The sequence below is a fragment of the Vicia villosa genome, linkage group LG4 (assembly GCF_029867415.1).
Source record: "Vicia villosa cultivar HV-30 ecotype Madison, WI linkage group LG4, Vvil1.0, whole genome shotgun sequence".
Taxonomy (NCBI): domain Eukaryota; kingdom Viridiplantae; phylum Streptophyta; class Magnoliopsida; order Fabales; family Fabaceae; genus Vicia; species Vicia villosa.
In genome coordinates this window covers 155335957-155362014 of record NC_081183.1, presented here as the reverse complement: position 1 = coordinate 155362014, position 26058 = coordinate 155335957, and the positions used below count along the sequence as shown (strand labels likewise).

At 37.7% G+C, this 26058-nt stretch overlaps 2 protein-coding genes across 2 annotated transcripts in view; both read left to right on the top strand.

Moving 5' to 3' along the window:
- The first annotated feature begins 8629 nt into the window (after positions 1 to 8629).
- LOC131600024 (protein IQ-DOMAIN 12-like) lies at positions 8630 to 10341 on the top strand. The gene is made up of 5 exons (XM_058872254.1): positions 8630 to 8858; positions 8946 to 9233; positions 9323 to 9553; positions 9635 to 9766; positions 9843 to 10341. The coding sequence occupies exons 1-5, from the start codon at positions 8793 to 8795 to the stop codon at positions 10014 to 10016; spliced, it is 891 nt and encodes a 296-aa protein (XP_058728237.1). The 5' UTR covers positions 8630 to 8792; the 3' UTR covers positions 10017 to 10341.
- Positions 10342 to 14757: 4416 nt separating this feature from the next.
- The window catches only part of LOC131598134 (formin-like protein 14), a 30562-nt gene continuing 19261 nt past the window's right edge, over positions 14758 to 26058 (top strand). The window contains exon 1 of the mRNA XM_058870764.1: positions 14758 to 14885. Within this exon, the coding sequence (XP_058726747.1) occupies positions 14758 to 14885 (128 nt within the window). The remainder of the gene's footprint in view (positions 14886 to 26058) is intronic.

Sequence of the window (26058 nt, the reverse complement as noted above, 5' to 3'; positions counted from 1 at the left end):
ATCTCCTACCATACAAAGCCTCAAACGGAGCCATTCCGATACTCGAATGATAACTGTTGTTGTAGGTGAACTCAATCAAAGGCAGATAACTATCCCAAGTACCTCCTTTTTCCAACACACAAGCACGTAACAAATCCTCTAACGACTGAATCGTCCTCTCAGTCTGTCCATCAGTCTGCGGATGATAAGCAGAACTCAATCTCAGCTTAGTACCCAAAGCTTTCTGCAAACCTTCCCAGAATTTAGATGTAAACCTCGGATCTCTGTCCGACACAATACTCGAAGGAATACCATGAAGACTAACTATCTTCTCAATATACAACTGAGCTAGCTTCTCCATCGGATAATCCATTCTCACCGGTATAAAATGTGCAGACTTCGTCAACCTGTCTACCACAACCCAGATAGCTTCACAATTTCTGATAGTTCTCGGCAAACCCGAAACAAAATCCATTGATATGCTATCCCATTTCCACTCCGGAATAAACATCGGTTGCATAAACCCAGATGGTTTCTGATGCTCAATCTTTGACTTCTGGCAAGTCAAACAAGAATACACAAATTCAGCAATCTCCTTCTTCATTCCAGGCCACCAAAACAACTTTTTCAAATCATGATACATCTTAGTAGCACCAGGATGAATACTCAACCCACTACGGTGTCCTTCTTCCAAAATACGCCTTCGGAGTTCATCAACATCAGGAACACAAACTCTGTCACCAAACCTTAGTATACCATTCTCGTCGACTCTGAATTCACCAGTCTTGCCTTGATTAACCAAAGTCAACTTATCAATCAATCCAACATCAGCCTTCTGACCTTCTCTGATTTCTTCAAGAATACCACTAGTCAGCTTCAGCATACCCAATTTAACACTAGTATGAGTACCTTCGCACACTAAACTCAAGTCTCTGAATTGTTCAATCAAATCCAATTCCTTCATCATTAACATAGACATATGCAAGGTCTTTCTACTCAATGCATCAGCCACGACGTTTGCCTTACCCGGATGGTAATTCAAACCAAAATCGTAATCCTTCAGAAATTCTAACCACCTTCTCTGTCTCATATTCAGCTCTTTCTGATCAAAGAGATACTTCAAGCTCTTATGATCACTGAACACCTCAAATCTCGAACCATACAAATAGTGTCGCCACAACTTCAAAACAAAGACCACGGCTGCCAACTCCAAATCATGAGTCGGATAATTCCTTTCATGCACTTTGAGTTGTCTCGACGCGTAAGCGACCACTTGTTGATTCTGCATCAATACACCACCTAGACCCATCAGTGATGCGTCGCAATAAACAACAAATGATTCTGTCGGATTTGGCAAAATCAAAATAGGAGCACTAGTCAATCTCCTCTTAAGTTCTTGGAATCCTTCTTCACACTTTGCATCCCAAATAAAGACTTGTCCCTTCCTGGTCAGTTTAGTTAACGACAATGCTAACTTTGAAAATCCCTCAATGAACTTTCTGTAATAACCTGCAAGACCAAGAAAACTACGAATCTCTGATACTGACTTCGGAGCTTCCCACTGAGATACAGCTTCTATCTTTGTAGGATCCACAGCAATACCATGTTTAGAAATCACATGTCCAAGAAAACTAACTTTCTCTAACCAAAATTCACACTTCGACAGTTTGGCAAAAAGTTGCTTCTCTTTCAACAATTCTAACACAGTTCTGAGATGCTCTGCGTGTTCTTCCTCATTCTTAGAATATATCAGAATGTCATCTATAAATACCACCACGAACTTATCGAGATACGGATGAAAAATCCTGTTCATATATTCCATAAAAACACCAGGTGCATTAGTAACCCCAAACGGCATTACAGAATACTCATAATGCCCATACCTCGTTCTAAAAGCAGTCTTCTGAATATCGTCATCTTTCACACGTATCTGATGATACCCAGACCTCAGATCAATCTTACTAAATACACGTGCTCCAACCAGTTGATCCATCAAATCATCGATCCTCGGTAATGGATACCGATTCTTGATAGTAACCTTGTTCAATTGTCTGTAATCTACACACAACCTCATTGAACCCTCTTTCTTCTTCACCAGTAACACAGGCGCACCCCACGGCGAAACACTAGGACGAATAAATTTCTTCTCAAGCAATTCCTCTAACTGCTTCTTTAGTTCAGCCAATTCAGACGGTGACATACGGTACGGTGCCATCGACACTGGACTAGTTCCCGGAACCAATTCAATAGAAAACTCCACTTCTCTTTCCGGTGGTAATTCATTCACATCTTCTGGGAAGACTTCTGGAAACTCACACACCACAGGCAATTCGCCTCTCGCCACTTTCTCTTTCACATTCATCAATGCAAACAACATAAACACAGTTGCACCATCACAGATAGCCTCATTCACTTGTCTAGCTGTCATCTCCAGATTATCATTACTAACCTCTTCAGGAAAGATTACTGTCTTTGTAAAACAATTGATATGAACACGGTTGAATTCCAACCAGTTCATTCCCAGGATTACATCAAGTTCTTTCAACGGAAGGCAAACTAAGTCCATCCCGAATTCTCTACCAAAAATGTCAACCAGACAATTCAGGCATGCGGACGAAGTAGTTACTGAACCCGACGCAGGAGTGTCAATAACCATACTTCCATTTATATCAGATATCTCTAGATTCAACCTCATAGCACAATCCAAAGAAATAAAAGAATGAGTTGCTCCAGTATCAATAATTGCAACTAAAGGTGTGCCATGAATGAAACACGTACCTTTAATCAACCTGTCCTCTGGAGTAGTCTCTGACCCGGTCAAAGCAAAAACCTTTCCTCCTGACTGGTTCTTCTTTGGCTTAGGACAATTAGGACTGATGTGACCTTCTTCTCCACAGTTGAAACAAGTCACAATCCTTTTCTTGCAGTCAGCAGCAATATGACCCACTTGGTCACACTTGTAACACTTCCTCTGATCAACCTTGCATTCATTCCTACGATGTCCCATCTCACCACAATTGTAACACCTGATACGAGCACTGGAATCTCCCCCACTGGGTTTCTTCCAATCAACAGGTTTACCTCTACCATATGGCTTACCTCTATCCATAGGCTTCTTACCCTTTCTGTCAACTAACTCGCGAGAGTGAGATGACTTCAGCTTGACGCTATCTTCCTCAAAAATCCTGCTACAATCCACCAGGTCAACAAACCTCCGGATCCTCTGGTATCTGATACCCTGCTTGATCTCATCACGAAGACCATTCTCAAATTTGACACATTTCGAGAACTCACTGGCTTCGTCATCATTGTAGTGCACATAATACCTTGCCAGTTCCACAAACTTGGCAGCATATTCCGGTACTGACATATTGCCTTGAACCAGTGCCAGAAATTCCACTTCCTTTCTTCCCCTGACATCCTCAGGAAAATACCTCCTCAGAAATTCCCTCCTGAATACAGCCCAGGTAATTGCTGTATTACCAGCATCCAGCTCGGCTTTAGTTGACAACCACCAGTCATCAGCTTCCTCAGATAACATGTGAGTGCCAAACCTCACCTTGAGGTTCTCAGTGCAGTCAATGACTCGGAAAATCCTCTCGACCTCCTTGAGCCATTTCTGAGCACCCTCTGGATCATGCGTGCCTTTGAACATTGGAGGATTGTTTCTCTGAAAATTCCCCAGTTGCCTATCAGCACCGATCCCTGCTCCTACAGTCCCTCCTCCAAGCACACCAGCAATCATGCCCAGAGCCTCAGCGAGTGCATCGTCGTTTCTTCCTCCTCTTCCAGCCATTGTTCTGCTTAACACAAACAACCTAATCAGAACAAAGTATCGACAAATAGCTCGTATTAGTCGCATACACAAAAGGACTGACACTAAGACTCTGGTCACAACGACCGACTATGCTCTGATACCACTAATTGTAACACCCCTCTAATAACCCGCGGCAATTAAACAATTAATAAATCAGAGTAGGCATGCAAAGGGTATCACAATTCGTAAAATAATAAAAACACCACGTCAGTATAGTCATGCATCCACTGAAAACAACTGAATTTATAACTCATTAAATAAATCATGTTTTACACAGCGGAATTTGAAACACACAGAGTCAACATTCCTCATAATGTATCTGACTCAATCAACAACCAATTAGAGTTATAACCAACTCAAAGACAAACGTGTTCCCAGTGTTACATCTACCAGAGCATGACACCGACACTATAACTAAAAACCGACTTATGAGCTAATCCTCACCAAGTCGCGCCGCTATCCTCAATCTGAAAATAACAACAAGTAAGGGTGAGTCTCATCACAGTTAACCAATGTTATCACATCATAAATAATAACATATCATAGTTATATCATTCACCCAATCGTTTCATATTCAGACAATCACCATTCATATATCCACAGATAAACAGGTAATCAACACACAACATATATAATCATGCTATAACAAATCATGCACATGTATGAAACTGACACTATGCATGTGGTACCAATCATCACCAGTGGAATCATCCACCGACCGATCTATCATCAATTCAGAAACGGCCCTGCCAGCACAAATTCCACACAATGGGAATTCTGCCCCTCGCTGAATCCTCTCATCATATAGGATTCAGCTCATGTTCATGAATGCATGCAACATATATATAACATACTTCCAGCATTACCAATCTATGAGTAGCATCATCTATACTCATTTCATCATCATCATCATCAATAATAAGCATGTTCATATATACATCACATCATTCAACATAATCAATCATCAGTAAACCACAGAATCATATCACAAGGCTTACACAGTACCACACAGTACACAAACAGGCATACCAACCGAAAGTTACACATCATCGAACTTTCCAAAAAAAACACAAAACAGAAATTTCACACACAGCACGCCATACGCGTATCATATGATCCATACGCGTCCATACGCGTATCACCTTGCCTCATACGCGTATCATACGCGTTTCACCCGAATTCAAAATGGCCTAGAACCAACTCATACGCGTATCAGCCTCGCCATACGCGTATCACCAGAATCATTTTCCTCCTTCCAAAATTCCATACGCGTATGAGCATCCCCATACGCTCTCATACGCAAAACACCAGTACATGGCTCTTGGGACAGGGCAACTGCGTATCATACGCGTATAGCCCCTTGGGAGTGTCCCCCATACGCGTATCAGCCTCATTCCATACGCGTATGGCACTGTTTCATACGCGAAACACCAGAAATGCCCAGTAACCTGCAGAATTCGTATCAGACCAAAACCCATTCGTTTCTACTCATACCAGTCCACGAATTCGAGTCCAAAAACCAGAAAAATGCATCTAACAGTGTACGAATACATCTACAAACAATAGCATATGATTCTCTAACCAATTCTATTCATCATATCCTAATCTATCAGTTATTAGGGATTACAGTTCAAACCCAAATAATGAACACAGATGAATGTCTCAGAATTTGGAATCAATCAACCAAATAATATTCCTAATCCACATTACTACTCATAACACGATAATAGAGATTAAACGGAGAGTCCCCCCTTACCTCAGATAAGAATTTGATCTTTGGTCTCTCCCTCTACAGATCTCCTTCAGTTCCTCGTGTTCTCAGCCTTCGTTCTTTCACGTTCTTTCTTCCTTCCCGGTTCCAAATGTTTATGAAAATAATATAATAATTTAGTAAAAAGGATTATAAAATTACCCTCCCTCTTTTACTAATTACTCATATGGCCCAAATGCCATAAACCATTATTTTCACAAAATCCCCAATAATTCTAATTATTAATTCAATAATCCAATTAAATTAATATTAAAATTATACGCGTGTTACACATATAACCAATGGATTCTCAAATAAAGATGGCTTATTGTTCTAAGAATTCTTTGGAAGTGATTTTTAGTAATGATTTTTTGGAAGGAGCCTCGCTAAGGAGGAAATAAAATATAAGTCTTGTTTCTCGTGTCAAACGATTCAGAGAGATGTAAGGCTTTTTCAATGCCTTTGTTCAAGCTGATTTAAAGATTCACATCTCTCACAAACAAGAAGATATGTTCCTAAAGTTGGTGAGGATGTTTTAGGTTAACCTCAACTATGAAGAACAGGTTATCAAGATATCGGTATATAAACACGAAATATCTCTCTTTGTGTGTGTGGGGAGGGGGTTTTAATGTTGCATGTGATCTACCATGTTATGGCATTATCTACTCAGCTGAATTTACATTATCATTTGATGATTTTGATTATCTTTATATTTCTATATCTTTTTTGATCGATCCAACTTGAGTCGTAGATTTCCCTTCACTGTGGGATATGTGACTCCATGTATTCGTCTCATCCATTATATGGAGACCTACATTCTCATCCCAAGGAAAACCAATCTTGTGAAAATATCAAAAGTGATGTGGAAATGACTTGGCTACTAGCCAACAAAGTCAAAACCAATACGGATAGTGGAGGTAATATACCATATGATTGAATGACGAAGGAAGGTAAATGTGTGATTACCATATGGTGACCTGATTACGAAGATTATGATTCAAATTGAATTCTATTTAGAATTAGAAGAGAACTCAAGTAATGCAGGTGACTAAGAACTCAAGTAAAGAATGCAATAGAAACTCTAACAGGATGATCCACAACCCAGAAATAGCTGCAGCAATTACGCGAGTCACGTGAAAACTCTCTCTGATTGATACACAAGAGATGAAAAAGCCAAAAAATGGAAATGAAACTCAAATTTCCCTTTTAGCGGCACGAAGAGCTCCAACTTCAACGGGCATTATTTGATACAAGATCGAAGATCATATCCAACAATGCAAATGAAATCTTGAATCCATAACTTCACTTGAGTGCATTCAAGTACACATATGTGTGTCGCTTCCCTACCCTACGTGTGTGGCTTTACTTGGAGATTTCCTCCGTAACAACGTTACGTCTTCACGAGAGTATTTAATGTGCATGTCCCAATTCCAACTACCCCTACTCAATGCCACAATTGAGATCTCTTCTTAAGACATCATCTCAACAAACAAGCTACCTCGACGACACATATTTTCAGATCGGTTTCATTGACTTCTACTTCAACACTCTTCGCTTCAAAGCTCATAGCAAAGACTTAGGGGCAATTGTTAGGGACTATGAAGCATCGACTCAGACACGGACACAGGACACGACACAGACACAGACACGAGGACCCCGCTAATATAAAAAACATAGGACACAGACACGGCTATATATATTAATATATTAATATAATAATGCAATGTATGAGCTCAATTTATAAAGAGTTTAAAACAAGAAACATAAATTTATGTATATATATTTAAAATTAGTACTTTCAATAAAAAAACATAAATCCACCAAAACAAAATAATACAAATCATATCATAGTCACTCCATATTGATAAAATCAACATTTAAACTGTGGAATAAGAGAAAAAAATAAGGAATCTTAATTGTGTTATTTTTATAGCAGAGAAGTGAAATATGAGAGAAAAAAAAAACCCTATTATTTTTATAAATAAAAATTTGATAATTATTGAGTTGGACTTTTTTTTATAAAAGAAATCTATTTTTTTTAGTTGGGTGTGTCCTTTATTTGAAACAAGGTGTCGTATCCGTGTCCGCTACAATTAAATTATTTTTTTGTTGGACAATGCAAAAACGTGTCAGATACGTATCGTACGCGTGTCGTACGAGTATCCGTGTCCGACGCGGCGACACGCCTTTTGAATGGCGTGTCGGCGCTTCATAGGACTTTGGGATTTCTAAAGATCTCTTGAGATCGGCCCAACTCATAAGTCCAATCCAGCGAAGAGCGATCCATTTATTGACGCACAAATGGTTCATTTATTAACACTGTATAGGAGCGCAAGCTCCTCCTCCATCTTAATCATCAATTGCATCCAATTGCTGCCCCCACTCCATGTCACACAAATTGGGAATGGTTATAATCGTTACCTTTTTATAAGCATAACTCTGAGTCATACTCAAATATTCTATTACACACACTTGCAAAGTTTCACCTCATACAAACACTGATTTGAGCGTTAAAGTGCTAACGTTTTAACGATACTCTCTTTGTTCCTTAAAAAACCATAACCAACGTATCAGAAGCCTTTGTCACTCTGGTTATCTTCAACCTTTTGTCTATTCCTAACATCAGTACGGAATAAAATATAAATTCAATCTACTAATTTATCCTCTTTTAGTTATGAGTTAATTTTTCGGTTATTAGCTACAAATTTATCTACTATGGACTAACTTATTAATTATACTCTTTTTTTTTCTTTTTTTTTTTACATAATAGAATCTATTCATCATATGATAGCTAGTTTCAATTTGGACATGTATTATAATGCATATTTTTTCAGTTACAATAAGAGTTAAGTGCAGCCTTCCGGAGGGAAAAGAAAAGGTTATTTTAGTTAGTGTGACAAATCAAACATATAAGTTTATAAGAGGGAAGGGACCCCATTGTAGTTTTATGTTCTAAGCAACCATGATGAGTCTCCTAAATCCATTGACCACATCATTACAAGAATCATTCATCCTTATGGCTTTCCCAATGTACTTATATTATTGCTTCCCTTTACACATACATGCTAGCTACTCAATGCTAATCACATTTATTAAAGCCTATAAATTTTAATAACACGCACAAAGAGCAATCAATCTCATTCCTAAAATCATCAACAAAGTTTAGACTTTGAAATCATCAACAAGGGTGATCATCATCTTCTTTTGATGCATACAAATTCAGTTTGAGTGATGTGGTAAATCTTAATGGCAAAGAGGAAGAGCTTGTTTGGATGGGTGAAAAGCCTATTCCTTTCTGAGTCAAAGGACAAAGTAAGAAATTCATATACATCATTGTGATCATCTTACAATTAGTACTACAAAACTTATTTTGCTAAATAATTCTTGTGTGATATCCAGAACCAGAAGAAATGGGGATGGAGATTAGGAAGGATTAAACAGAAGCAGTACCCTACAATAACAGCTTCGAAAAGGACATTGATTGAAGCAAATGCAGAACAAAGAAAGCATGCTTTAGCAGTGGCTATTGCAACAGCATCTGCTGCAGAGGCTGCAATCGCTGCTGCACATGCTGCTGCTGAGGTTGTCAAGCTCACAAGCGGTGCCTCTCGTTCGTATGCATATCTCTCGAACGGAAACAGAAGTTTGGCTGCCATCAAGATTCAAAGCGTTTATCGTGCACATCTCGTGAGTTTCCTTGATCCGGTTCTTCTTTTGTACTATCAATTATCAAGTACTTGTAGATTTACTTGAATTATAACTTGGTAATGAAACAGGCTAGGAAAGCGTTAAGAGCGTTGAAGGGAGTTATAAGACTACAGGCCATAATTCGCGGTGAAGCTGTTAGGCGTCAAGTGTCCCGATCTTTGATGAATGTTCCCTCAAATGCGAAAATTCAGAAGGAAAATCAGGGCAGAAACAGCCATACTGAAGAAGAAAACTGCAAAAATGGTCAGATAAAACAGTTTCCAAAGGAAAAGAAAAAGTTAGAAGAGAATGACCTTAAGGTAAATTGTTTATCTGAAAAGGGCTAGTGTGCACTGAATATGAGCTACCATCGTGTCTAATCCACTCGAGAATTTTCGCAGGCTGAATGCTATAGTCAAAGAACATGGAATTGTAGCTCACACTCAAGAGAAGACATTGAAGCTATATGGTTAAGAAAGCAAGAGGCTATTGTCAAAAGAGACCGCATGAGACAATACTCATCTTCACAAAAGGTAATCTAATCTTGAACCTTCCTTTTTTTTCATGGCATGCACTAGAAGTAATAACAATGTGATTTATATTTTTCAGGAGAGAACATTTTCTCAAAGGGTGGAAGAAATCGGAGGAGATAGCTGTCGTACTTTAGGAGAATGGTTACATAAAGAAATAACTGATTGGGATGTTCTTTATAAACCTGTTCGAAAAAATCAATTTCAATCGAATGGATCGAGGCTAAATCGTGAACGGAATCACTTTCCTTAAAAGTATTTCAAGCACACTCTCGATTGTCTTAGAGTAGGAACGGCCTGAATACCCAGGATAATTCAGCCTTACTCGAGTCTGCACAAGACCGGTGAAGAAACTCGAATGCAAGGAAGCTGTCTGGAAAATATATTAGAGGATAATGTTTTTGTGTATTTCATTTTGGATTCATAAATGTGTATTTATAGGCCATGCATGTGTTGTTTCATAAGTTTGCAACTCTTGATGAAACAACACCTTTTCACCATATATTGCAATGGTTCATCTATAATGACACAAGGCACCCCTTCATGAAATGTTGTAAATTTGAATTCAAAAAACAAATTTATGCAACAACCAAAAATCTATTCCCATTTTTTTGTCACATTAGAACACACTATGGAAATTATTATTTTATAATTTCCAACAATCCCCCACTTGTTCTAATAATGACAAAATCAATAATTCCAGAAATGAGATATAAAAAGTGTTAATACAGTTAGGTATCTTTCGATTTAAAACTTAACCTTAGTGAGGACAACACAAAGTTTAATCGGAATATTAGGTAGCAATGCTTTTAAACCATGAATCCATATGATTAGACCGGTGTTACCTTACACACACTCTTTAAAGGTTCTTCCTCTGCATAACTCGCTTAGCACTTATTTATGGCCATGTGCTATCCTGTTTCATGAATTTTTCATGAGAGAAACTCCAACTCTCACTTTGAGACGGCACCATCTCGAAATTCACATAGGTGAAGTTCATATTGTGTCCTTTTCCACGAGACACGTACCCTTGGTATTGAACTTCATTAAGAGTTTTAAAATAAAACTCAACCCTCGTTTTAAGGTCAACATTATCACGAAATGTTCGACAATTATCCAAATCAACGACTTGTTGTTACCCATTGAAAATCTTGAGGTTAATGTTCTGTTAACGTAAGATTGGGTTGCCGCCGCTGTCGGAACTCTTACTCAAGGAGTTTCAACCTCATACCTCTTGAGGTTGTTTTTACTAAGTCTCTGGCCAATGGCTTAGTAAATGAATTTCCCAAATTATAGATCGATCGTATATATGCGAGTAAATGATTACATCTTTAATCAATTTTCTCACGAATGTCTAAGGCCTCAGTGCCCAGACTTCCATTTTACACTTATCTGAATTCTTTTGCTAAATTGGCTTGACTAACACATTGTGTTAACACCTTTGAAACACTGTGTTTAACTAATGGAACTTTTGACAAAAGGTCCCTTAACCATTTAACTTCTTTGACCAGTGGAAGCGAGATCCACACACTATGGCTCCATGGTCAAAAGAGTGATGCATGTTTGTTTCTTGCTCTTCCAAGAAATCTCACCTTCAACTAGTGTAAATATCCACTTAGTTGTAAATATATGATCTCCAACACTCGATATCCAACTCATATTGGTATATCCTTTTAATATGGCAGGAAACCTACCATAATGGAGGTCAAGATTTTGATTTTTAAAAGATAATCAAAATCCTTGTGATAGCCTCCTAATGCTCACCATTTGTACTTCTAGTAAATCTACTCATTTACTAACTGCAAATTCTATGTCAGGTCTAGTACATTACATTAGAAAACCAATTTCACTTGCGTATTCTAATATAGCCACATTTCTTCCATCATCATTTTGACACTAAGATCAAATTGAATATTCACTTTCTTGAAACGTGATAGTTTGAACTTATCAAGAACTTTCTCAAAGTGTCTTTGACTAAGTTTATGACCCCCACTATTTCGCTTTACTTTGATCGAAAATAGTGTCTATCATTTCAAGATCTTTTCATCTTGAATGTCGAATCTAGAAACCTCTTTGTTTCTAAAGTTCCATTCATCTCGTATATAATGGAGACAAGAAAATCACAATGTTCTCACACAACTTTGTGTACACTTGTCACAAGAATTAGATGAAAAAATATTTTTAGATAATCATGCATGATGATGCAAGAAGATTTTTTAGATGAAGTGAGAGATTAAATTATGAGCAATTTAAAATAAATAGTATGAATTGCAATGAGTACCTTAGTTATGTTCACTTCTCTCAAATCTTCTCTTGAACTTCTATGTTCAACCTTCTTGATCAACCACATCATTGATGTGCATGACACTTTTGATCCTTTTCTTATTTGATAACCTTTGTCTTCATCAAAACTAAATATAAGATGTATTCTTCACAATCTCCCCCTTTTTGATGATGACATACTCTTTGAATTCTTGTTTTGATAAGATTTAAACGTCTCCCCCTAAGTTGTGTGTCTCCTCTTTTATTTTTTAATCTTTTGTTCATTACCAGAAAGCATATAACCTTATGATTTCTCCATGTAAATCTCCTTATTGAGATTTCCATTTTAGGAATGTCAATTTGACATCCTTTTGATGAACTATAAGTTCATGCAAAAACTAATGCAAACAATACTCTAATTGTTGCCGTCTTTGCTACTAGTGCATATACGTTTAAATAATTAACACATTCCTTGTATAAACACTTGGCTATTAATCTAGACTTGTAGGTGTTTAGTATACCATCTTTATGATACTTCCTTCTAAACACTCACTTGTTTCCAACCTAGTATGGTTTGACATTGTTGAATCCATTTCATCTTGGATAATAACATCATTCCAAGAGAAGTCCCTTGAAGTTGTAATTTTTAGGATCATCTTCCACTTGAAGAATAATAGGAATATTACGAACATAATTCTCACAATTTTATTTTACTAAATAAAAGAAATATGTCAACAATCGATTTTGTTCGATCATAATTCCTCAGCCTTTCAAACTTTCTGTTTATTCTAAGTTCAAGTTATTTTTCAACAATCATTGACGAACTTTCGATTTTTATTTTCAACAACCCTTGGAGAAGCCTCCTCACAAGGTTCCTTATTTGTGTGAATCAGAAATTCCTTATCCTCCGCGATAAGATTCTCAACATTCAACATCTCAAAATTTCAAATCTTGGCATTCAATAGTTACATTAGAATCCAAATTCATAGGTAAGCAACAATCATCTCTATATGATCTTTATATGCCTTATAATAATAAATTTCATCAAACACAAATAATTCACATGAAATCCAAATCAAAATTCAATTTGCACAATTTAAAATAAATTTGACTACCTTAGCAATCAACGAATCCATACTCTAAAATTTCAAATTTTCTATTTCAATTTAGCTTTTATCATAGATATGCCAATAGACGATTATTTTCACAAATATTTGACCAGAACTTGTTCACGGCTAGTTCACTCACCAATTATAATTGTAAAAGTTGAAATATATCAATATGGAAACAAAGGTTAAAATATATTCTGTAATGATAGAGAAACCTTTTGCAAAAGATATTAAAATAATCCCAATATGAATTTATTTTAGATGGTTTTCATAAACCATTATCATGCACTAATGCAATAGGTGTATTATGTATATACCTGCTATATACATTGATGATGTGCTTTGTTTGAAGGCCAAACCACGGGTATATTGACACAACTTTCTATGAATTATATATTATTATAGTATTGCCAAGCCACACCACCAAACGACACATATATTGGAGTAATGTTTCTATAAACAATATATACAGTGCTCCGTTCCGAATTCATATATATTTTCAAACTTTCGTATTACCGTATAACACCGCAAATTATTATATAGGATTTAAATCCATTTCATTTATCTACCTTGTATGTCGTATGATTGAAAATCAAATATGTGTCTGATGATTATATCAAAGCTACAAAAAATTATGCATGCGGTGTTTCGTTTCTTACAACATTTATACGAAATCAAAAGTTCAAAATGCACAGTACGAAATCCACATAATTAAGTATACATGTCATCTTTACGTCCATTACGCCATATTTTATATCAACACAAGAAATATAACATATATTGCAATCACTATTACAACAATTTTAAAAATTAACTATTTTATGTACATTATATATCTTAATCATTATCGAAAAATCATAATCTCGATAATTTAAGGTTCTGTATCGGTTGTTAATAAAATTTCATAATATCTTGATATTATAATTTTTCACAATTCTATGAATTTTTCGGAGAAAGAATAAAACGTACCCGGATCGTAAATAACGATTATTCTTGTATTTAGAATATATCCATGGCATAACAATTCCTCATTTGATCCTTGAAATGGAAGCCTCGATTGCCATTATGCAAAATACTTTTAAGATTGTTCGAAAAAATCAATTTCAATCGAATGGATCGAGGCTAAATCGTGAACGGAATCACTTTCCTTAAAAGTATTTCAAGCACACTCTCGATTGTCTTAGAGTAGGAACGGCCTGAATACCCAGGATAATTCAGCCTTACTCGAGTCTGCACAAGACCGGTGAAGAAACTCGAATGCAAGGAAGCTGTCTGGAAAATATATTAGAGGATAATGTTTTTGTGTATTTCATTTTGGATTCATAAATGTGTATTTATAGGCCATGCATGTGTTGTTTCATAAGTTTGCAACTCTTGATGAAACAACACCTTTTCACCATATATTGCAATGGTTCATCTATAATGACACAAGGCACCCCTTCATGAAATGTTGTAAATTTGAATTCAAAAAACAAATTTATGCAACAACCAAAAATCTATTCCCATTTTTTTGTCACATTAGAACACACTATGGAAATTATTATTTTATAATTTCCAACAAAACCATCTCATCTTTCAAATATTACAGTAAAAAATGAAGTGCAAAAAGAATTGAGTTCAAAAATGTCAGTCCAAAGAAAATCATTTTCTCATGTAAAACGAAGTACAATTGGTGATGAGAGTTCCATGCCAAATTCTCCTGTTTTTCCTAAATACATGTCTGTGACTGAATCTAGCAAAGCAAAAGTAAGGTCTATGAGCACACCAAGAGTAAGAGCAGGATTTTTGGATATGTGTTCCTATCAGAATGAGCACCAATGCATGAATTTATGAAGTCATCTCAAAGGGTGTATAGAGGAAAACTTAACAAAGTTCATTTCATGCTTGGTTTTGGAGAGGAGAAATGTTAGTATTGAGTACATAATACAAGTTTAAAATGTGTATATCTTGTTTTTATCTAATTTGTTTTTTTGAGTTTGTTGTTGTTGAAGATTTCGTGTTGATAATATTTTAAAACAATTATGGATCGTATTGAAGAAATTTGATTGGAATTTCCCTCCAAATGATGCATATCCAATATTATTTTACTTTGAAAATCTTAAAGCATACTAATGATGTTTTTGGATAAGAAGCCAATGAAATTTAAAATTACATGTGAATACCTATGCATAAAATAAGAGTACCAAAGGTGGTTAAAAAAAACTTAATTAACAAATAAAGTGTTTCTCGCTAATCCAATTTTACAATTCTACTTTCTTGTTATATTAAACTAACAAGTAACAACTTAAACTATCAGCTTAAGCTATAAACTAATACACTAATAAACAGCTTGAATAATAATTATAATTAAAAATTCAACAGTTTGCAATGAACTTACTCGTAAGAAATCGTCTATTAGTTACATTCTTGTTATGTTCATTGCATCTGCAGTTTCAACATCAAAAATGCAAGAAAATTTCTTTATCAACCCCCATGTCTTCTTGGTCACCTCTGGTGAAAAACCCAAACTACCCGTAACTTCGGAAATGCATTTCCGAAATGCAAGAAAAAGGTGTTTTCGGAGATGCATCTCCGAAAGCGCCTTTTTTTTGAAAAAATTGTCTTATTTCGGAAGTTCATTTCCGAAGTTAGGGGTTTCGGAAGTTCATTTCCGAAATACTGCGCGTTTTGCAGATTAAGCAAAACAGCCCCCTCCCCCTAATCATTTACCCTAATCTTCTTCCAAACTCAACCCCAAGAGATTTTTGTGCGAACCAGTTCCAAGCTACCTCAAAGGCTCCATCTACTTGCTCTATTACATTCAAAAGTCCTCCAATCTATTCAATCGGTAAGCATTTTGATTTTAAGATCTATGATTAAAATGTATATTAGGGTGTTTACAAATAGCAAAATATGTATTAGGTTAGGTTTATACTGATATTTAGGATGTTTAGAATGTGTAGACATAGGTTTGATGTTTGGTTTAGGGGTCTGCCATGGAAGTTGCAAAAAACTTCCTCGCAGGGGTGTTTCGGAAGTTCATTTCCGAAAACACCTCCATCCCAGTTTCGGAAATGAACTTCCGAATTGTATCAGAAGTTCAATTTTTTTAGTTTTTTTCTTTTGTCTCGCATATTAATCGATTTCAATTGTTTACAGGAACATGTCAGGCAACCAACCAGCACGCATCAGACGGGTAGGGAGACCCAGACTGCGTCGGCTAGACGCGAGCGGGCGGCGACGCAGCTTGCGCCGACACAGGGACGGGGGCAGGGCCGGGGACGACGTGTGCGAGTTCCCGTGGGCGAGGGAGAGGGTACATCTGCTTCAGGATCTAGGAGTCGGCTGGCTCGGGTATCTTCTTCCCGCCAGCGAGAGGAGGAGGAGGAGGATGAGGAGGAGGTGGCGGCAGTGCCCTACCACAAGCCGGAGGGGGGTACCGGATGTTGACCCTCCAGCCGAGGAGGAGGATGAGCAGGAGGACAGCTATCCGGGAGGGTCCTTTGACACTTCCGTGCTGATTCACTACCACGATCACGTCGCTCGACGTATCTGGGAGGGAGAGGTATTTTTTATAATTTAACCGTTTATTTGTCACCATTTTTTATAATTTAACCGTTTATCTGTCGCTTATTTAATATATGTCGCTTATTTGTTTTTTTTTTGTAACAGGAGAGAGAGCCGTTGAAAATGGTGAACCACGCCCGGAAGATTTTCAGTCTATTTAAACCAGCAGCAGAGCGGTTTAACGACCATGTGCGAGGTTCAGGGCTTAGCGGGCTCTGCATGACGGGGTACACCACCATCAGCACCGGCATGCAGGGGGCATTTGTGGAGCTCTGGCACAAGGAGACGTCCTCTTTCCACTTGTCGGTTGGGGAGATGACGATCACCTTGCATGACGTGCAGTGTCTTCTCCACCTGCCGATTAGGGGGGCGATGTTGCACCACTCCCGGATCCAGAGGGTCGAGGCCATTGAGTGGATGACGCTCTATTTGGGCATGGAGCACGAGGTTGCTCACTTTGAGTGCGTCACGACATCTGGGCCTCATGTCCGGTTCACCACACTGAGCTGCTATTTTGAGCACCACCTGGACGCGGCAGCCGAGGCTGAGGAGGCGGGTGACGAGCTATTCACACACTATCACCGCGGCTGCGCTCTCCAGTGTTGGTACATGCATGTGGTAGGCGCTGCATGCTTTGTGGACAAGAGTGCAAGGTACGTCGACGTGACCTACCTCCGATACTTCATGGACCTGGATACCGTTCACCAGTGGAACTGGGGGGCAGCTACTCTGGCATACCTCTACCAGAAGCTGAATGAGGCCTCCTGTAGCAACCTGCCCTAAAAATTAAATTTAGAGTCGCCACCTATTCTACCAAGGCGAATAGGAAACCTACGCAGTTAAGAGATCAGGGTAAGATACTATATTCAGGTCGAGGGAAGGTGTTAGGCACCCTCAACCCTTTCCTAAAGGCTAACATCTCAAAGATAAAGGTTTATGGCAAGGCTTATAAAGAAAGGTGACAGAGAGTAATAAGAGTTAAAGGCTAATTATTTGAACATGATTAGAGTTTGGAAGAGGGGGACTCGCCTTGTTGCCAAGTGCCTACGTACCTCCTTATGGAGGATCAGAGTCTACGTAGTTCGGGCACAGGGTTGTACGCCTTAGAGTTGAATATAAATGTATTTGAAATTGTTTTGAAATGCTAAGTTCGAAGGTATTTTGAATTACCTTATCGTAGTTGTGAACATCGCAGTGTTGAAAATCTGTAGTGTCATGGTTTAGTGTTTTTTAAGGTTTGGGCGTACAACCCTGGTTTTAATTTGTTACCATTAGTTACAATAATCAATAGGTTTGATTACCATGGCTAACGGATTAAAGGGAGGATTGCTAACCACTATAATCGATAGATTGATTATCGCGAATAGCAAATGTGTGTATTTTAATTATCGTTACTCCTCATAATCGATAGATTCGATTAAAAATAATAACGAATTTGATAAAAGGAAAATGCTAATCATCGTAACCAATAGATTTGGTTAAAACCATTTAGCAAAATAATGTGTATTTTAATTTATAGGATTTGATTAATTAAATTTCGATTATTAACCATCGCGACCAATAAATTTAGTCGAAACGAATAATAATTTTAATCCTAATATTTCGATACTTTGGACAAATGGGATGGAGCAAACCCTAATATCTTAATATGTTTATATAGGGTTTTTATGGTTTTTATAATTAACTTAAATTAATTAAATCAAGTATAATCAAATAAACATTTAACCTAAATAACTAAAGAAATAACAAATAAATAAAAAAAAATCTGTAAAGAACCTGGGTGGTGAATTTGTGTGGCATCCCCTTGAGTACCCATGGTGTGCCTTCCAATTTTGCTACGTTGATCTTGCTGGGCGTACATCTGACGGCCAGATGGCGAGGACTTACCGTGCGCCATTGCTGATGGGAAGCACCGAATCTATGCGCAAAATATTACAAGAAAATGGACGTCCTCGATAGGGTTCGAACCCAGAACGTCTCAATTGCCAACAGCACCCGTTTCCACCTCTGCCACCAATCATTCGCTGATACTGCAATGAAGACAAATATTAACAACAAAGGAAAGCGCGCATTAAAGTGTTGGTGGCAGAAAAGTCAACGCGGGGCCAGCAGCTTTCTGACTGGCCAATCCTGCAGCGACAGCCGTCCGTCTTCCTCATGGGACTGCAGTATTGGATCGTGAAAAAAAACCACCCCATGCGCTGTAACTCGAGTTCCATCCCTCCATCTTCACTCATCCATAACTCCATCAATTCTCCATGAAATCCAACAAAGTTTAAACCAAAATTGTAGAGCTAAATGCCACGAATACAACCATCATAAATTTAAAACAAATAGAACGTTGTATCAAGTATAAAATCAAACTCAAAGTCATGGTTTCAATATGTTTCAACAACATGAACACATAATTAAACTAAAACAAATACGGTTATTATAACAAAAAAACCGCCCAGATCTTCTAATTAAAGCATGGTGAGTCTAATGGTATTGATAATTCGATCTAAAACGGCATGGAGTATGCAAACCGAACCCCCTCCATGCTTGCACCTCAACAATGGTGTTTCGAGATGCTCACGTCCAAGCCCTTTAGTAACTGTTCAAACCTGTCTTAAATAGTCTCAGGAACACGTTAGAGGCATTCAATTATTTTGAAACTCGATAATACATGAAATACAAAATTTAAAAGAATGAACGATAATTGTTAATCATGCTATATGCATTCCATGTATGATTCACGTTTGCAAACTCCCTGGAAATACCTTATATCCTCTCAGGGATTGAATGAGACGTCTTGTTGGCCTGGAAACTTGTTGGAGCCACGAATTTTCGTGTGCCCTAGCTCTAGTGATTTTTTCCTCTTGTGCAAACCCTTGTTTTCCTTGACTGCCAACCCCCTTTTCGTGACTGCCCCTCATGTATATATAGGAGAGAGTAATTGTAGGTCATTTGTGGGCTTGGATCTCTAGGGTTTTGTAGAATGCAATTTTGCTAAAAAACATATTAATCCTTCCTAAATTTGGTTAATCTTTCTCCTTAGGCCTTGCAAACGAATTTTCCTATTTTATGATGTCATATGGGCCTTTATAGGATTAGTAACCGAGTCATGAGAATTAATTCAAGTATTTTTCTAATTTTAACCAATTTATTTAGCTTTTATTTGCATAAAATCCAAATAAATATGAATAATATCTACGAAAATAAATGAATGGGTTTATAGGTTCTCATTTATGCTATGAGTGTGTTTGGAACAAAAATTCAAGGCCCATTAGCTGAAAAACCAAGTTTTGATCAATTAGGGTTTCATGCATCTCTTAGAAATTGCTCAACTTCAACTATGCGTATCTCTGTCAATTTTAATCATATGAATGCATTCTAAGACTTTTTAGAAAGCTAAAAGAGCCCTCTAAATGACCTTTTTGGTCTCATCTCAATTGAAGCTTCCATGCTCAAGTTATGAGCTTTGATCCAAAAGGTGTTTTTGTTGACCTTTCTGGAGGACCTATAATGTATTGGGCCATATCTCTCAAATGAAGCATTTCTAGCCTTGGCTTGTGAGAGACAAAGTTGTAGAGAATCAAATTTCCTTCAAAATAGGCTTTTACTGAGAAATTTTTGATAAAGTATGAGAGAGTTATGCCTAGTCAAAGTTGGGTTGACTTTCTCCTAAGAAACCCTAATTTGAACCTTTGTGTATTTGTTCATCTCTGAGTTTCTATTAATGGGATCATGATCAATCTTTGATCAAATGATGGTTATACTCTTATTTACTTTATGTTGACCCAAAATTGAGAATTTTTTACTGTACTTTGACTATAATTGACTTTTAGGTCAACGTAGTCGATTGTTGGTCATCTGAACCATTGAGTGAGCAATCTTTGGAATGGAATCTTGACTTTTGACATGGAGATGCCTTGAGACTTATGAGAGGCCTTGAGATCCATTTGAGACCTCGAATATTCACAATCTTTGATAAAATGAAAACCCTAGTCTTGAGACCCTCGATTAGGAGACTGTTGCTTGAGAAGAACCCTTGAGCCTTGAGTTATTGGAAATGAAGTGAGGAACATTTTGATTGATTATAGGAGGGCAAATTTTGGGGTATGACATCTGCCCCTGTTCAATCTTCTTAAAACTGAAGAGGTAGAAGATGATTGGACACTGAAATGCCCTGAAATTTGCTTGCGTAGGGAAGAAGCTATGTGGGAGATGGGCTTGAAGATGCCACCCAAGGTAAATACCATTTTTCGGCACATGAAGAAAATACTTTCTGGAAGGAACCAGATGCTTTGATTGTAGCATAGCCTAAAAAGGCAACCTGAATTTTATGCAATGTTATGATGCATGTAATGTATGATGCAGTAAGCTTCTCAAAAATAAATGAGAGTAATGTATGTATATGCATTATGTATGAATGAGGTATGTTAATTAAATGATGCATGATTGTCAGTATGTTAGTTGAAGTTAGTAACTTTGGAAAAGAAAAATAGAACCTTGTTTGTTATTGAAGAAGATCACTGCCGAGGGACTAACGTGATAAACCCAATTGAAGAACTGTTTGAGAAACCTTGTGATCAGGGAAAATAAATCCCTATTTGCAAAGAGACGTAGCTTTATATCACTGCCAGGGGACTAACGTGATATTAATCAGCGAGATGATTTGAAGGAGATCACTGCCAAGGGACTAACGTGATGAATGCTATGTAGAAGATAATTAACTTGTTGTAATGCTGAAGGGTTTGCAGTTCGTAGGTAACCCACTTACTATAGTTCTAGTAAGTCGTCGCGGTTGGTATACCCACTCCCTATCGTAGTTCGAGTAAGTCTGTCGCAGATGGTGTGGCCCACTTACCATAGCTCTGGTAAGTCGTCGCGGTCAGTCACACCTACTTACTATCGTAGTTGGAGTAAGCTTATCGTAGATGGTAGGGCCCACTTACTATAGTTCTAGTAAGTCGTCGCGGTCGGCCGTACCTGCTTACTATCGTAGTTTCAGCAAGTTTATCGTAGATGGTGTGGCCCACTTACTATAGCTCTAGTAAGTCGTCGCAGTTAGCCATACCTCCTTGCTATCGTAGTTTGAGTAAGCTTATCGTAGATGGTATGACCCACTTACTATAGTTCTAGTAAGTCGTCGCAGTTAGCCATACCTGCTTACTATCGTAGTTGGAGCGAGTTTATCGTAGATGGTAAGGTCCACTTACTATTCAGTAAGTCGTCGCGGTTGACCGTACCTACTCACTATCGTAGTTTCAGCAAGTTTATCGCAGATGGTGTGGCCCACTTACCAGCTCTAGTAAGTCGTCGCAGTTAGCCATACCTACTTGCTATCTTAGTTTTGATTAATCCCCAAAAGGATCACTTGATATAGCTCTAGCAAGCTCACCTGCACCCATGGGATCCACTTGCCCCGGTTTGGACAAATTTACCTGTATGGAAGACTGTTTGCCTGTATGAAAAAGATTCACTTGTTTGGAAACTCACGACTCAAGGGTCGGAGAAAATACATTTATCACAACATGAGGGTTGGAAACTGGGCTGGTGTAACAGTCAGGCGGTAACTGACTACGAGATGGGAACTAGATTTTGACGTAACACTCAGACGGGAACTGACTACCAGACGGGAACTGGGTTTCGATGTAACGGTCAGACGGGAACTGACTACCAGACGGGAGCTGGATTTCGATATAACAGTCAGACGGGAACTGACTACCAGACGGGAACTGGATTTATTGTAATAGTCAGACGGGAACTGATTTTGTAACGATTTGCCAGGACGAGAACTGGACTTTGTAAGGATTTGGATGCGCTAGATGATATGCATATGCTAGTGCGTATGTATGTATGCTGATGCATGAAATGAACAACAAGATTGTTATCATCGGTAAGGTTACCGGGAAGCATCAATCAGGTGATTGGAGAGAATACCTCAATAAGGTTACTGGCATCGGTAAGGTTACCGGAAAACATCAATCGGGTGATTGGAAAATAAATCTCAGTAAGGTTACAGGCATCGGTAAGGTTACCGGAAAACAGCTGGACAATGTAGCTTAGCACCAGAGTTTTGAATTGGATGTTTGGATGTATGGGATAATGCGTATGCTCATGCATATGTTGATTGATGTAATGAGTGGGAACGAAATAATGTCTTCTATAAGACTACTTGAAAAAGGCTTCTGGAATGAATATGAGAATTTGTCTTAAAGAAGACTACCTGAAGAGGTTTTTAGAAAGGATAAAATTTTGTCTTAAAGAAGACTACTTGAAAAGGTTTTTTTTTTTTAGCGAAGGATAAGGGATGTCTTGAGGAAGACCGTCTGGAAAGGTTGAAAGATGTCCAAAAGGACTACCTAAAAAGGTTTTTGGAAAGGGCAAACGAATGTCTTAGAAAAGACTACCTAGGAAAGTTCTTAGAAAAGAAAGTCTTAAAGAAAACTACCTAAAAAGGTTTGTAGGATGTCTTAAAGAAGACTACCTAAAAAGGTTCTTGGAAATGGAATGTCTTAAAGAAGACTACCTAAAAAGGTTTGTAGAATGTCTTAAAGAAGACTACCTGAAGAGGTTCTTAGCAAATGGAATGTCTTAAAAAGGACTACCTAAAAAGGTTCTTGGAATGGCAATGTCTTAAAGAAGACTATTTAGAAAAGTTCTTAGAATGTCTTAAAGAAGACTACCTAAAAAGGTTCTTGGAAACGACGATGATTGTCTTAGAGAAGACTACCTAGAAAGGTTTAAAGAAAAAGAATGTCTTAGAGAAGACCACCTAAAAAGGTTCTTGGAAATGATGACAATTTATCTTAAATAAGACTGCCTGAAGTGGTTCCTAGAAAGGATGATGAATGTCTTAGAAAAGACTACCTGAAAAGGTTCCTAAAAAGGATCGTAGGAGAAGACTATTTAGAAAAGGTGTGGTGTAATGTATCTGCCAATGTATGCAATGCATGACTTATATGTATTTGCATGATGCTTCAATGATAGGTTGTTGATAACCAAAGCGTGTATATTTTGATAATGTAGTAAGGTTGTTGGATGCTAGTGCGATTTCTCAACACCTATTTCTTGAACTTTGTAGATCGTAGTTAGGAGAGAGATTGATTCAAGGTTGTAAAGCCTGAAGGCGCCTTTTCTTTTTGTTGTGCGTCTTATGGACTTGATATCCATTGCCCCAATATTTTTGTGGAAAAAAATGCTTACGAGGGAAGTGCCCCCAGGAAATAGCCTTGTCATATGCTTCGACGTTTAGATTGAAGGGTGTGCCCCTGATCTCCAGGTTATGAAAGGTTATCCATAGTGTTCTATCCTTTTGCATTTGAATTCTTCCCATGTTTGACATGCCCCTGTTTGAGATTGCTTCGAGATGTAAATCAAGTCAATTGAACCTTAGGAAGAATGCCCCTAGTTAATAGGATGTTTGGTTGTATGCCCCTGTTTAGGAAAACCCTCTGGACGTGGTTTCCCCATTTAGGAGTCTTTATCAGAAATGATCGCCTTTGTGCTAAGTGTATATTCGCAGATGGCGTTGTACCCTTTGAGAAATAACTTTAATGTGATGCAAATGCAAGTTTTGAAATCGAAGGAGTGGATGATTAGAAATGAATGCTTGAAGAAGCGTAGTGATTATCAATAGTTTTAACAAACTTTAGGAGTCAGTATAACCAATCCTGCTTCATATGCTTTCGTAGTTGACCTTGCCTCAATTAGGACTTTTGAATGTTGTAACTTGGCCTGGTTCATGTTCTAAGAAACAATGGATATGAGGCTCAAAAATTTATTTATCCCACCCCTTTCTCCTTGATGTTCTCCAGATCCTAAAAATTCGCTTAATCCAATGAATGTGCTTTGTTTGTAAGAGAATCGTTTCAGTTCCGATGTTCAGCAGAAGCCTTAGTAGAGATTCAAGCATTAATGAAAAACGTTTTAAAAATCCAAGCGTTTATGAGAAGCTTTGATGATTTGGCAGTCACAAGATTATCCTTTGTATTTCGCCTTTGTTTTTTTTCTATCCCTTATTTTTGCATGAACCAATCCCTTAGAATTTGGTCCATCGGGATGCCCTAAATTTTGCCTAAGTCATTTTTGTTTCCTTTTATGAAATTTTCCATTTTTACTTAGCGGACGTTTTTCTTTTGAAAGCTCCTTTTGAGATTTGATCCTTGGATATTGAATGTTGTGACTGCCATGTCGATTTTGATTTGTAAGCTTCACCTTTGACACTTCCTCGATCTTGAATGATGTAATGAGGAAGAAGATGTTGTGAATGTTATCTCCATTACTTCCTCAATCTTGGATGAATGCGAGGAAGAAGATGTGCTTGAAACTTTGCTTGAATTGATTGATTCTCTTGACAACCAAAATACACCATTGAATTAATCGAAATCTACCCTGCCCCTGGTTAAAATCAAGGTTTAATTGAAAAAGTAGAAACAAACTCCAACTCCTGGCTCGAGGGGGTAACGAGGGATTAACATCCTTATTTCTCCACTGTTTGGGGATTGAAACAATGCCTGTACATCGTCGGTTCGGTCTTACCTTGAAAGCATATACTTAGCTGGACTTAGTTATTTGTATTCGTCATTCTCCCTCAAGTTTGTTAATGATTGGGAGTGATAATTTGAAAGATAATTTGGAATGGAAAGTCGTAGTAATGCAAAAGCGGAGTGAAATAATTGATTTCAAAACATGCATGATTATTTTATTGAATTACTATTCGAAAGGTACAACGTTTTACATCAAATAGCATTTTGTGATCGTAGGAATTACAACTAGAAATATAAACCTATTAATCCTAAGGGCAACCTCCTTTGTGAGTCCGTTGACCTTGCTTTACTCCTTAGTTCCTAGACTTGTAGAAGTAAAAGGGTAATCTCGAATTCTCCTTGGGCACGTCAAACCTGTCGGAAATAATTGTAAGCGGTGGGTTTTCGTCGTATCGGAACTTCATGAGTTTCCTTTGACTGAACCTCTTTTGCTTTTTCTAAAGGATAGTATCACACTATTTACGACGTCCAGATTTTGTAGATTGGTATAGAAATCTACGACCCTTTTGTCCTGTGGTGTGGAATTGACACACGTCGCCTTTTCTCCATCGTGGTTATGCATTGCCCCAGTTGGACTGATCTTTGCCCTCAGGTTATTGTAGAGCGTCCTTGTAAATTTGATATGTTCTAAGATGAACCCCTTTATGACTAGATACCTCTTAAGTGTATCTATGAGGGAACTCCTTTGTTGAACTAATCCTTGCTCGATGATAACCTTTGATGTATTTATGATCCTGTTACGACAAGGCAAGGACATGCGTGGTTGGCATGGTGGAAGACATCCTCTCTTTTTTTTTTGTAGTAAGGCCGAGATCTTTCTCAACAATTTATCTTTCTTTCTCCA